The sequence below is a fragment of the Mustela putorius genome, unplaced genomic scaffold, assembly GCF_011764305.1.
Source record: "Mustela putorius furo isolate JIRA1106 unplaced genomic scaffold, ASM1176430v1.1 tig00000242_pilon_pilon_pilon, whole genome shotgun sequence".
NCBI classification, from domain to species: Eukaryota; Metazoa; Chordata; class Mammalia; order Carnivora; family Mustelidae; genus Mustela; species Mustela putorius.
The window spans coordinates 10677657-10691547 of record NW_025421325.1 but is presented as its reverse complement, the minus strand read 5'-3'; the positions used below and the strand labels follow the sequence as shown (position 1 = coordinate 10691547).

The window sequence follows — 13891 nt, the reverse complement described above, 5'->3', positions numbered from 1 at the left end:
CTCTCTCTTTAATTTTAGTTCTCTTCTAAATTTTACCTGGTCTTCACTTTATTCTACCTTGGTGCTTAAAATACAGTAAGTACACAATGTTTTATGAAATTAATAAGAATTTAAATGTTATATAATTTCTAGTCTGTTATCTTCTCACTTATTTCCCGTTTCTCCTTCCTTTCATTCTGGTCTTTGTTGACCTATCCTCTGTGTGTGCATGCGTATTTTAATCATCTGTCTTCTGTCTTCTGCTTCCTTTACTCTAAATGCCACTTCCTGTTTTCTTCTTACTCAATACATTTATTTGCCAGTTGCAGCCACTCCAGCCTTTGCCCCCACCTCTGTTGTTTAACTGAACTTATCCACCTTCTTTGGGTTTCTTTTCCTTCTGCATCTAATTCTTCTATTGTCCCAGAGCATCTTACTTTTTTGCTTCTCCATCCCACCTACCACGGCCTCTGTGTGCCCCCTGGTGTTGGGTAGTTCTGTCAGGTGTTTTATAGAATAGACTAGACTCTAGTTCTGGCAGCATCATCTGGGCTCTGAGAGGAAAGCTGTTGGGCAGAGATGATGATGAAATCTGACTCATTTCCACTTATTAACTTTCTCCTCAAGAAAGATGTGGCTGGTGCTCAGTGACAGGACTGTGTGAGATTGGAGGAGACAGGTGTGGGAAGGAAGACACATTCGATTTCACCTTGTCCATTTTTGCCCAGGGACAGCTGTCAGCAGGTGCTCATCATGGTAACGGAGAGCACTTACCCTTTCTTTAGTTCTGATCAGAAACAATCTTATTTATTAAAAGAAAAAAACTTAGGGTCTATAACATTTTGATCAGGTGACAAATTTTTGTCCAAAGTTAGAAAGTCTTGTAGTAATGACATCAGAGAATGTTGATATCCTGAAAAGATTGTAATAACTTAGATATTTTAAGTGTTTAGTTCCTAATTGCAGTGTCTGTTTTAGATGAAGTCCAATCTATCTCAGTAGTTCCAAGTTAATTTCAAGTCAAATCACCTTGGCCATGTCTCTTCTTTACTCAACCATTCTCTGCAAGGCACCATGAAAGCTATTAAAAACAAAAACCAAGATTGACCTAGTATCTTTCCATGTCTCTATGTATTTGGAAAGTGAAGGTTGAACACATGTATGAAAATCATGAGGCTGGATGTGTTTTAGGAAGGTATTGTAGACAGTATATAACATCTCCAGTTGGGTTGTGTGTGGAAATTACCTTTAACATACTTCATTAGGACTATTTACACTGAGTGGGGGAAAATACAGACATAAATAATCTGATATCAGGTCAAGCCTTCAGATTTTTATTTTAGGAATTACAAATAAGAGATTGTGGGCTTGTTTTAAAATGTAATCAGGTGTTAAGAGGAATTCATTATGAGTCCCATTCAGAGAAAGGGAATGTCACTGTTGGCTGATGGTAGGAAAGGCGGGACTTTATCTGGTTTTGAAGGTCTGGATGGGACTTCATTTTGCTCACTGTTGAATCTTGGGCAGCTAGAACAGCACCTGGTACGTATTTGATGAATAAATACTTGACAGATGAGTAATTTGTGAAGAGAAAGGGAAGAGCATTTCTGTTAGATGAGCCCTCTACCTCAGGAAGGAATGAATTTAGTTTCTCCGGGTGATAATCTGGGGTGCTCTGAAGAAGGTGAATAGTTCATGATAAATGTAGGTAGGTGAGGTAGGGCCCATGTTGGTATTTATGTGTTTATGCCTTGCCTACTTGTTCTGGAATCGAGACTTGATCTGATGGCTTACTCTTTTTTTTTTTTTTTTTTTTTTTTTTTTTTTTTTTGATGGCTTACTCCTAAACAGGGATGGAAGAGAACTTAGATAATCAAAGTTGTTTGAAAAACAAAAAAATTGATGATGTTCAGAATGAATTATGGTCATGTGTGCTTCCCTGCAAGGATGCCTTAATAAATGTGTGTGTATAAAATTCAAGACTGTGTTGAAGGAGCAGAGATTAGTCTGAAGTTTGAAGAAATTGTGCACACTGACCTATTGAATTTGGAAAGTGACAAAGAGGAAGCAGAGAAAATTTCAAAATTCTAATACTTGGCGATTTGACATAGTGACTCCTTTGGCTGAAAGGGGAAATGTGGAAGAGAAGCCAGAGAGACTGTGTGATAAACTCACTCATGGCACTTGGCATATTGATTGGTTTATATTCTTCAAATGTATTTATTTGTTGTCTTTTATAAGATGTGTGTGTTCATAGATAAAAAGTATGTTCCAATTTTCTTAGTTCAGAGCTTTTCAGGACATTGTAACAAAAACCAAAATCCTACATGATTTGAGTGTGTGAGTGTGTGTGTTTTACAGGCTGTTTCCAAGCTGCTTTGATATAAGGTTTATTTAAATTTCACCTTAAAAAAGTAGAAACTGTGTTGAGTTGCATCAATTCCCCCTTGCACCTTTCATTATGCATTAGCAATTAACTCAGCTTCTCTCAGGTTGATGAATTTGAACTTGATCAATTATCTGATAGTAATTACCAGCACAGAGTGATGATTATTGCTGAAGTAACATTCTTATTTCATTTCTCTATGTATCTAAGGCCCTTCTCAAAGACACACGTTTGTTTGCAGAATATGACTTACTCTTTTGGCTTCTGGCACTGAGGTCAAATTATTTTAGGTTTCTTAAATAGAGGAGTATTGAGGAAACAAATCCTCTGGTATTTTAAACTCTCTGGACATGGCCTTCTGGCCTCTAGGAGAAGGAATGAAGCCCAGTCTTTTCTCTTGTAGTGGGCTCAAACTCTGAGCTTTGTGTTTTTGGACAATTTCCTTTCCTTTTTATCAACTCCTGGCAGGGTTGACCTGAATTTTTCTCTCTCTCTTGGAGTCTGTGAGCCTCCCCATCAGGAAGATGCCTCTCTGCTGCTTTGATTCTTTAGCTTTCAAAGCACCTTTGGAATAGATATGTGTAGACTGAAAGGCTAGCCTTTGCTCTTCTGGGTTTTTGAGCTCTTCGGAGATAATTGAGAGAGAAGGTGTATATGTTTGCTTGGACTGCTGTAGTGAAGTACTACAGACTGGATGACTTAAACAATAGACATTTATTTTCTCAGAATTCTTGGGGCTAGAAATCAGAGGTCCATGTGTCAGCAGGGTTGGTTTCTTCTGAGGGCCCTTCTTCTTGGTTTGTGGATGCTTTATCTTCTTCCTGTGTCTTCACATCATCTTCTCCTCTGTGTATGTCCCAACTTCTTATAGGAACATTGGTCCTATTGGTTTAGGATCTACCCTAATGACCTAATTTTAACTTAATTACCTCTTTTAAAGACTTTATTTCCAAACAGTGAAATTCTGAGGTAGTGAGGGTTATAGAATTTGGGGGGATGCAAAATTTTGCCTATAATAGACAAGTAGGACATTTGAGAAGCTTGAAAGATGATTAAGGAGAAATATATGAAAGGCAAAATAGAGAAAAGGAAAATAAAGACTCGTTTTCTTGCAAGGAATAATAAAAGCGTGTATGTGTGCCATGTGTTAGAACTGACAGTATGTGTGTTAATATCGTCACAATATCCTCCCACCGTAACACAAGGTGCAAGATGCTATCCTTGATCTCAGATACCTTATCAAGACTCAGAGCTAAGTTTCCCGTCTTGCCCGAGGTCTCAGAGCTCAGGAGTGACTGAGCCTTCACTGGAATCCTTCCATACCAGAATCTGTCTGGTATTCTATTCATCGCCCGTGCAGGGAGGCAAAAAGAAAGTAAGCTTGCTTGGGCAAATTCCATGGCCTTTTGGGTGGTGTTTTGTTTTGGAAACTTGGAGGATAAGAGGCATCATCTTCCTTTCAGCCAGTTGTGTTCTTGTTAGTGTTAACATTGGTGGTGCAGACCGCAAACACAGGGAGCAAGCTGTAATTCTTTTGAGAAATAAAGATAAGTCTTGTTTATTGGAAAGTCATTTTATTATGCAAGGTTTCAAGCATAAAAACAGTAGAGAGTGGTACAGTCAACTCTTGTATTCCTAGTACGCAGGCTCAACAGTTATAAAGGTTTTACTAAAATGGCTTCATCTGTCCCTTCTTTGCTCTTAAAGGAAATCTCAGATAGGTTCCTTTCACGCTTTTTGGTATGTACCTTAAAAAAAGAGGGACATTTTCTGAGCTAATCTTCATGTCACTCAGACTTTCCTGATTGCCTCAAAAATGCCCTTTTACAAGTTGGTTTATTCAAATCAGAATCCAAATGTGCCATGTATTCAATATACTAAATTATGTCGGACAGTACATTTTCTTGCCTTTACTTCTTGTCTGTTGTGCAAAGAGATACTTTGTATCCCCTGGCTCTGCAGAGAATGCTGTGACTTGATTTATTCCAATGTATACTTTGTAGTAATGTTCCTTCGAAGTTTCAGAGCTCCTCTCTGGACAGAGCATATAACAGCTCTTAAAAACAAAAACAGAAACAGTTCTGCCTTAGTTTTGAATGCATTTCCATGGTCTTAAAGAATCATGCAGATAATGATTTCTTTCTGTATACTAATTAACACCGTGCTATTCTTAAAAGGCTAAAACTTCTCAAGAAAAACGTCCAGAATAAGTAAACATAATAAACATGAAAGTTACAATGCATCTTTACAGAATGCATTGGTACACATGAGTACAACTTAAGGAACTTCTTTCATTAACATTGACTCATTACATTTTGTCCACATGGAACATTGTTTTTATGAGATTATTTTCCAACCATAACTCATGAATACCAAGCTGCTAAAACAAGTTGGTAAACACTTGCTTTTGTCAACCGTTATTTTTATAGTCAACAGGAATGCTGCTAATGTGAGTTAGCAAAGATTCTGAATGCAATTGTTTGTTGCCAGCTTTTAAACTATGACAGTCTTGTATTTTGCTAACAACTTTGTCTCTCCCAATAGGTATAAATGACCAAGGATTGTACAGAGTTGTGGGGGTGAGTTCAAAGGTCCAGAGACTTCTCAGTATGTTGATGGGTATGCCTCTTTTCTAATCATTTTCCATGCATTATTTATTTATGTTCATTGACTTCACCACTTAATTTTTCATAGTAATGTACAGCATACTTGTGAATCCATTCTGTTCTTGTCCTGCCTGGATGAGCTTTCTCCTGAGCAGAGATAGCTGATGCAGAGAAGTAGATAAGTGTTCGCCTCGGCACAGATTATCTACTCCCTCTTTACTGATTAAGAAATGGTATGGGGAGGGGGGTGTGGAAAAAGAACGCAGGCTCATGGCTGAAGGTCTTCTTGCGCTTGCTTCTCAGAGGAGAGTAGCAGGCAAGCCTCTGCGATTTGCAGGGCTTCCAAATTGCCTGTCCAGAGTCTTGACAGTACATTTGGTTGGACAAGACCACTGGGACTCACTCATTTTTATGTTGCTTCCAAAACTGTCACTTGACAGCAAGGATCTGATTCTCCGGGATTCATTGGTATTCACAGTGGCTTGTTTGTAGTTTGCACCAGGCTCTTCTCCAGAACCATGCCTGCTCCATCTGTGCTGATAACACAGTGTTCTTTGGCATCGCAGGCTAGAGGAAGCCAGAAAGTGAATTCATTTCATTACCCCAGACATTACGTGAATGACAAAGCGCTTTTACATTACACGCTGCTGTCATTTCAGTGCCACCTATAAGGGGCCCCACTTCTCTCCCCACCCCAAAGCAGGCTGCCTCTTGAGGAGTGATGATAAGTCATCAGGCTTGAGGGCCTGCATGTCAAACCAATCTGTCATTTTGACCTTGCTAAATATTAATTAACTTGATATCTCACTTTAATTAATCAATATTAACAATGCCCTTAGGTATGCTGTCAATGCATCTAAACCTGTCTGCATCTTAAAGCATTGTAGGGAAGACTCAGTTTTCGGAAGCATAAACCAAGATGAATCAAATCAACTGACATGTTGCAGATAGGATTGCTTGTTTGGCTGTATTTGAATTAAAGATTTAATAAGCAATAACCTTTTTTTAGCTATTAACCGCAGGAAAAATTGCCCGTCATCAGTTGGAGAGCTGTCTTAGAATACATTCGCTTTCATGAGCTGTTTTCATTTTCTGCCTCTCTGGTTTAACTTGGGTGTGTAATTTTGGCAGTCAGATTTTCCTTTTTACCATTAGTGAGCTCCAAATTAAATAGACTCAGGTTGCCAGTGGTTCAGTAGCAGCTGGAAGAATTTAATGGGACTCCAGCATCTGCTTTTAGTTAATTTTAAAATTAGAAACACTTCTCTCATTTCCAAGATGGTGTAATAATGATTAGAATTGGAAGACTGTTGGTATCAGAAGGGGTTATTTTGGCTGAAAGGCACACTTTGGCAGTAAATTGGTCACAAGGATCCTAGCATTATTTTTATTATCTTGTTCATGTTCAAGGGAAGTTTAAACAAGGGTGTCTCTGTGGTCACGCTGAAGTGTTAAGCTGTCTCAAAAGTTGTTCTTAATCTCATAAAATCCCACTTGATCTGCATCCCTGAACTAAGGTGGTAGTTTCCTCTGCTCATGGGAAATGTCTCAAGATAATCCTGAACTGGCAAGGTGTTTTAAAATACCTAAACCCTCAAAAATTCATGACCTGGAAAATGGTTTTCACTTTCCATGAGACTCAAGAGCAGAGAAGTCGGGGATACAAGCGTGATACAACCCGATTTCAGCTACTCACAAAGAAAATGCTGTGTTTTCCCAAGAAGTAATTCTTTAGGAAGTTGAAGAATTGATGAGAGGGAAAGATAATGACTTATTATCTCCTTATGGGGGGCAGGGGGGTGGGGGTGGGCGGGTCGGTCGTACAGAGTAGAAATTTTTTTTGACTTAATCCATAGATAATTCCTAGTATGAATTTAAAACTGCCAGTCACAAACCTTGCATTTTTATTAGGATTAATACCACTTTCTTGTTGCTTTGTTACCAACTCAAACTTTAAGCTCTTAACAGAATAGACTTATTAACTGTATCCCAATTTAAAATTCCTTTAAGAGATCTCTTTCCATCAAAAGAAAAAAAATCTCTCTTGATTCACTAAGTGTTCAAAACATGTAATTTATACCTCTTCCACAAAAAGGGATTTTAGAGTTTCTGCATATCTGCGTATACCCTGTCCCCTGGACATTCTTTGTTTCTATCTTTGCTCACCTTCCTATGGTGTTCCAGGGCTCTGTATCTTAAAGAGAAAAAAAAAAAATTGGATGAGTTCACCAGAGTTTTAGCTTTGCTCTTTTAAATGCATTCATAATTCCTCCCCTCTAGAGGAGTTAGTTCTAATGATTTTACTGCCCATTGTGGTACAAGGCAGTTATTATTATTTATTTTTTAGGTTACCATTTCTCTAGGTAGTGCTTATCTCAAATTTGAATTTTTCAAAGTACAATTTCTGTGTAATGCTTTTGTTCTTTGAAGAGACAAGAAATTAATTTTTTAGTATCTGAGGAAAAATTCCAAGACGTTTACTATTTTTTTGACAACTTCCATTTACTTGGTTTCTTTAGTTCTGGAGAGCTAATTATTTACTTGGATGTTTTTCTGTTATTGCCAGTTTCTATGTAACATATTTGTATATTGTTTGAAATGTTTTAAGTATATAAGTACGCTTGTGTAAATGTGATAATTTCTAAAGAAAGGATGCATGCTTAGTATCTTGCATGCTTTCTTCACCTGTCTTGTTTTTTGGTGTGTTTTCACTCCTTGTATTTAAGATTAAAATAAGAAGTGTTTCTTTCCATTCTTTTCCTCTCCCATCTTCTCTCCACACCCCCTTTTCCTCCACCCCATTTTTCTCTCTTCTTCTCCGCCAACCAGAAATCCTAATGACAGTGGACCATACAGAGTCCTCTAAATAGGCCTGTCATCTCCACTCCTCCCGGTCAGGTCATGGTGATGGGTGTTGTTTGTCTTCTCAGTCGTCTTCCATTCTGGGAGCAGAAGGTAGAGGTCTGCTACATTTCCTGGACCAACCTCCTTAAGTTTAAAAAAAACCAAAAAACAAAAAACAACCCAAGTGAACAATTGTCTTCATTCCCTTTCCAGGTGTTTTTCTTTCCTTCCCCTTTTGCCCTAACAGAGGGCATGCACAGACATGGTTTTGTAAAAGTTGTTTGTTTAAATAGAAACTTGGAGCACTTGGGGAGGGAAGGGAGAAATATCAGATGAGGTGTCTTTGGGTGAGTCATGGATTTTTAGTAAATGGGGTGAGAATATAACAGATTAATTACAATAGCTATTGGTAGGTATGAACTGAGATGGGTTAGAACTGTCAGTATTCTTCCCACCTCCCCACTGAACAATGAAAACATCAGAGCAGGGTGGGGAAATGGTGAGAAAAATGTGGTGGTAGCTTACGTGTGCTGGTGAATTTGGTGGTTATTTCTAAATTTAACTTGCAAAACAGGCTGGATGATTTTATCTTTAGACACAGAAGCATAGAAAACAAGAAATAAAACTAATTTAGAAGTTTTACTGTATAAAATATTACCTTGTTTATTTGTAGGACAACTTTTTTATATAGATTGGAGAAAAAAAGTAATGTAGGTGAAAAAAATTCTGATTTTGATTATAAAGAATGTCCTCAAAATTCATTCAATCAGCGTGCTCCATCAAGTACTTTAAAGTGGGGCCCAAGTCAATATTCAGAAGGGTGTCAGCACTTTGTATTTAGGTGGGGCCAAAAATTTCCAGTTTCAAAAAAAAGAACACTGGTTACATAATTATGAAACATTAGCCCAAATAAAAAGTCAACTATTTGTATCTGTGCTTGTTAGAGTTTTAACTAATCCCTAAGGGTGTTGTCCCTTGGTCAGAAAGGAAGCAAAATTCCTTCCTTGTTTAAAGTAGAACATATATTCTGATATGAACACTCAGGTGCATTTGTAAGTTTGAATCCCAAATAAGTTATTAGCAAATGTACCTGGTCCCAGTGCCTCCACTGATTGTAAAGACTGCTAGGGATGATTGAGTTATTTGAAAACAGTGAAAATTTAATAGAGGATTAGTACCATGGGCACTGTGTAGTCATTAGCTTCTGATATGACAGCTACTTCTTATCCTGTGAATTCAAAGGATGGCTTGTTTTTCCATAGAAAGAATATTATCCTCAAAATATAGACTGATTATTTGATAGAAAGATGAAAATAAAAGATTTCCTTTAGAAGCCTCCTGATTTTAAAATGCTGATTTTCCAGTAGCAAGTTGATTGAAAATGTTATCTGACTTGTATGTTAAAATGAGATTTAAATAATTGATTTAATGAGAGAGAGAATATTCAGTTACTGAAGTAATTGGTTGGCAAAGCCTTTAGAACAGAATTATTTAGTCCTAGTTATAAAGGATTGCACCTTTAATCAGGGTGCTTAATTTGATTTCTTGAATGTATCTCCGGCTTGTCTGACAAGCTCAGTAACAAATGAGTTCTGAATTGTAGGAACTGATCAAAATGTAATCAGTGTCAATTGCCATTGTTGTAGTTTATTGCACGTTGCTGTCAGTCGCTGTAATCAAGAACTGTTGAAGTGCTTTAAAAAGTCTCCAGACTTTGGAGTAATTGACTTCCTATGTACGATGCTATGGCTATGGAAGAATCATCACTTCCGGTTTTACTTTGTTTTCAGAAAGTTTGAGAGTAACATTGAGTCACCTTCTATCCTTCCTCCTGCCCAAGCCCAAGCTATATCAGTGACGTGTCTGCCTGAACGCAGGGGTCCCATTCTGACAGGCTTTTCTTTTCAGTGCCTTTCAGGAGGAAATAACTAACAAGATGTTTCCTTCCCCATATAGACAAATACAGTGTAAGGGCGGGAAAAAAGGAGCCTGAAACAACTCGTTTTCTTAGGTCTTAGTTGAAACCTCATTCCAGAGCGAGGGAGAAATAAAATCTCTTCCAGGAATGTCTCATTTTTTTCCTTTGGATGATAGGAGTGTAGAAAACCAGGCAAGTTCTGTTGATTGTTTAATATCACTCATCATAACCCATTTGCTGCCCCCTCCCTTTGAGTCGAAACCACCTCTGAACGCTTATACTTCTAGTGACTCAGCTGTGGTAATTGCCTACTCATTTAAACAATTTATGGGAGTCTGTACACATTCCTGATGTGCTTTGCCGCTCTTCAGAGTTCTGTGAGAGCGTTTACTTGATTTCCATGGTGCAGACAAAAACCTGAAATTCAGACAGGTTTGAAACTGACTTGGTTTGGGTGATGTAGAGAGCTACTCGGGGTGGTGACGGGATTTAAGCCCGGGTTTGTGATAACATGCCACCGCACCCCACCCCCGCCATGCCAAGCCAACAGCCGGGTGCAGTAGTCCAGCCTTAGAAGGATTAAAGGTATTACCCTATCCAGAGTACTGGCCTTTCCCTTTTGCACCATTCTCTCCTTTTATTTCAACTACGGCTAACTTTCTCCTTTTCAGACTTTATTACCTCCCTACCCCTTCCATTTGTTTGTTTGTTTGTTTAAGCCCCACATCTTTTTCTATCTACCTTTTTAGCTATCTGAAAGGGCATTTGGAAGAAGCACATCATTAACACTTTTAGGACAAAGAAAACTGGTTTCATTCAGAATGAATGTCAGAAGTTTTGCATAGAGGCTTCTGATAAGTGTTTCTTAGATGAGCGTATTAACTGTGATGTTCATGGGAAAGTTGAGTTTTACTGGGCGTATCATTGTATTGTTATTTTGGTGGCTCATGCGCTAATCTTCAGAAAGGTACTAATGTTGAGTCCAGAGCTTAGAAGCCTGGGACCAAACTTACTGTCCTTTTCTTCCCACTGACGTGTTGCCATTTTGCTGTTAACAGTGCTGTTTCCCTTGTCATAACACGTGTGATGACCGTAATGCCACCTGAGACACAGTAAAATATGTAGACACTGCCAATGCCACACAGTCGAAGCCACGGCGGCTGAGTATTGTCTTCAATAATAGTAATAAGTGTCCACATCACGGTCATCATGGCTGTGTATGCTTTGAGTTGGGGATCCTGAAATGCCTCACTCTTCCAGGCCTCCCCTTCTCTCCGCTCCATCTTGTCCTGATCCTTTGATCTCCACGACAGATCTTCTGAAGTTGCTTAGGAATGTATAATAATAAGATTTTTTAAAAAAATTTATTTATTTGTCAGAGAGAGAGAGAGGGAAAGAGAGCAAGCACAGGCAGGGAGAGAGGCAGGCAGAGGCAGAGGGAGAAGCAGGCTCCCCGCGGAGCAGTGAGCCCGATGCGGGACTCGATCCCAGGATGCCGGGATCACGACCCGAGCCGAAGGCAGCTGCTCAACCAACTGAGCCACCGAATAATAGAACACAGCTTAACCCAGAAAAAACTGTGTGTGTTTTCATAAGAAATCCCAGAATTAATTATTTGTGGTTTAGCCATTTAAAAGTGGAAGCTTTGTGAGCCATTCGGGGGCGGGGGGGTGTTGAATGTTCTGGTTTCTAATTATTGGTTTTTTGTTTGTTTGTTTGTTTGTTTGTTTTGCTTGCTTGTTCACTAGACGTAAAAACATGCAATGAGGTGGACCTGGAGAATTCCATTGATTGGGAAGTGAAGACAATAACAAGTGCCCTAAAACAGTACTTGAGGTAAGCTCCTCTCAGTGACAGAAGGGAAGCGTGTGCACCTGGGCATCTAACACACGGCAGATGCAGACTCTGCCTGGAGAGATCAGTCATTGAGTTAAACCTTAGGAGAAAGGGGGACATTTATGTGGGATCTGTGTCTTTAAAAGTGTGCCAAGTAGTAGCTGCACGTCAGTTGTTAGGTAAGTTGCAACACAATTGGAATAGACTTGATTTTTGAAATGATGTCTACGGTAGACATGAGTTTTAGGAGATAAGTGTTAGGAAACAGTGAGGAAGAAGGCTATTTCCTGAATTCGTTTAATCTTTTAGGCAAAATTGAAGATTTTTGTTCGTTTAAATTTAAATCATTGAACTTAGAGGCTTCTAACGATAACACGTAAATATAAAGTTATTCAAAAAGAAGTTCGCTTGAGATGTTAAGCTCAAGTCTTATATTTATTATGGAAGATATTTAGGACAGGGTTAGACAAGGGTTCAGCATCTCTGTAGGTCATTACCCTTTGTATAAAAAAGAAAGGAATGTAATGATAAAAAGCTTGAGATTAGATGAAGAACAATACCACGAGAGGGGAAAAAAGAAGTGAGTAAAAGAATGGAAAAAAGAACATGACTGTAATTACTCTGCTGTGGTGCTCGGGGGGACTTTGATCTTTGTGTGGCAGACCCATGGCAATGCTTCCTCAGGACTGACTCTTGGTCACCAGCACATCGGATTGTGTTTCAGGTATCTCTTATTTGGGTTTGAATGAGCACATGAAATGAACTGCTATTCCCTATTTTCATATTTTACGCAATCCTTCCATTTGAAAAATTCCAAGTCGGTAACCCATGGAGGTTAGTATGCTGAATCCCCATGGCCCCATTACCCTGCATCTATAGTTATCAACGTCCTACCCCTCATTTCTTCAATCTCCCTACCTGCTACTTCTTTTGGATACTTTTTGAAGGATTTTCTAAAACGTCATATTGCTGCCCCCATAGATTTGTAAGTATATGCCTACAAAAAGCTAAGGACTTAAAAAAGACAATATAAAAGATAAAAAGAATGCCATGATCATACCCAACAGAATTAATATTATCCAGTACGGAGTCCATGTTTGATTTTTTTACTGATTTTGTTTTTCAAAAGGTCTTTTCATATTTATTTAAATTCCTACAGGGTTTGAATAATGTCAACACATTTCATTTGATTGATATGTTTTAAGTCACTTTTAATCTGCACAGTCACCTGCCTCTGCACAGCTTTCTTCTCCCTCAGCATTGTTGTATGTTTCTTTATAAACCTGGCTCCTTTTTCTTTTTTTTATTCTTATTTTCTTAACGATTTGTTTATTTTAGAGAGGGGGCGAGGGGCGGGGCAGAAGGAAAGGGAGAGAGAGAGTCTTAAGCAGACACCACATTGAGAACGGAACCCAGTGTAGCGCTTGGTCTCACAACCTCGAGATCCTGACCTGAGCTGAAACCAAGAGTCCGATGTTCAACTGACTGTGTCCTCCAGGTCCCAACCTGGGTCATTTTTTAAGTAGAAATGGCAGATTGTGTCCTGGTGTTATTTAATGTGTTTCTCTAGCCGTCAGATTTCTTGTAAACAGTTAAATCTATAGAATTCATTAGATTCAGAGAATGTTTTTAAGATATTGATTTATTCCAAGACTACATCGTAGTGGTAACATATTAGAAAGCCTGTTACCTGGTTGTCCCACTTTTTTGCCGCCCCCCCCCCCATTGATTGATTTATTTTAGAGAGGGAGAGAGCCTGAAAGAGTGCTAGCGTGGGGAGGGGCAAAGAGAGAATCTCAAGCAGACTCCCCACTGAACATGGAGCCCAACATGGGGCTTCATCTCACAATCCTGAGATCATGACCTGAGCTAAAATCAAGAGTCGGACACCCCAACCAACTGAGCCACCCCAGTGTCCCTGGTTGTTCCACTTTTTAATGAGATTTAAATTTATCAATGGATAGATGTGTATTACCTATTTTTGAGTATTTTATTTAAATAAGTTATTTTTAACCACTGCTTAAAATTTTTTTTCTTAAACTGTGAAGTACATTATTATTGTCCCTAGTTGATAAAGGAATAAAATTAATGCTTAATCTATGTGTTAATGTCTCCCTATCTGCCACTGATAGTGAATAGCTCGTTTGGATGAGAATTACGACAAAATGAATCTTCTTAGCTCCCACCTGGGTATTAGAATGTAAGCTTCCTGAGGACAGGCATCTTATGTGTCTTGTTTATTGTACTATCTCCAGCATCTAGAGCTGTACCTGTCACCAGGATATGAGGCTTCTTGACTGGGGAGATTTTGCTTCCCCTAGG

General features: G+C 38.7%; 1 protein-coding gene across 1 annotated transcript in view; it reads left to right on the top strand.

The window, feature by feature from the left end:
* ARHGAP10 (Rho GTPase activating protein 10) overlaps positions 1-13891 on the top strand; it is a 317977-nt gene that overhangs the window by 180062 nt on the left and 124024 nt on the right. The window contains exons 14-15 of the mRNA XM_045078333.1: positions 4910-4984; positions 11482-11569. Coding sequence (XP_044934268.1) covers positions 4910-4984; positions 11482-11569 — 163 coding nt within the window. The remainder of the gene's footprint in view (positions 1-4909; positions 4985-11481; positions 11570-13891) is intronic.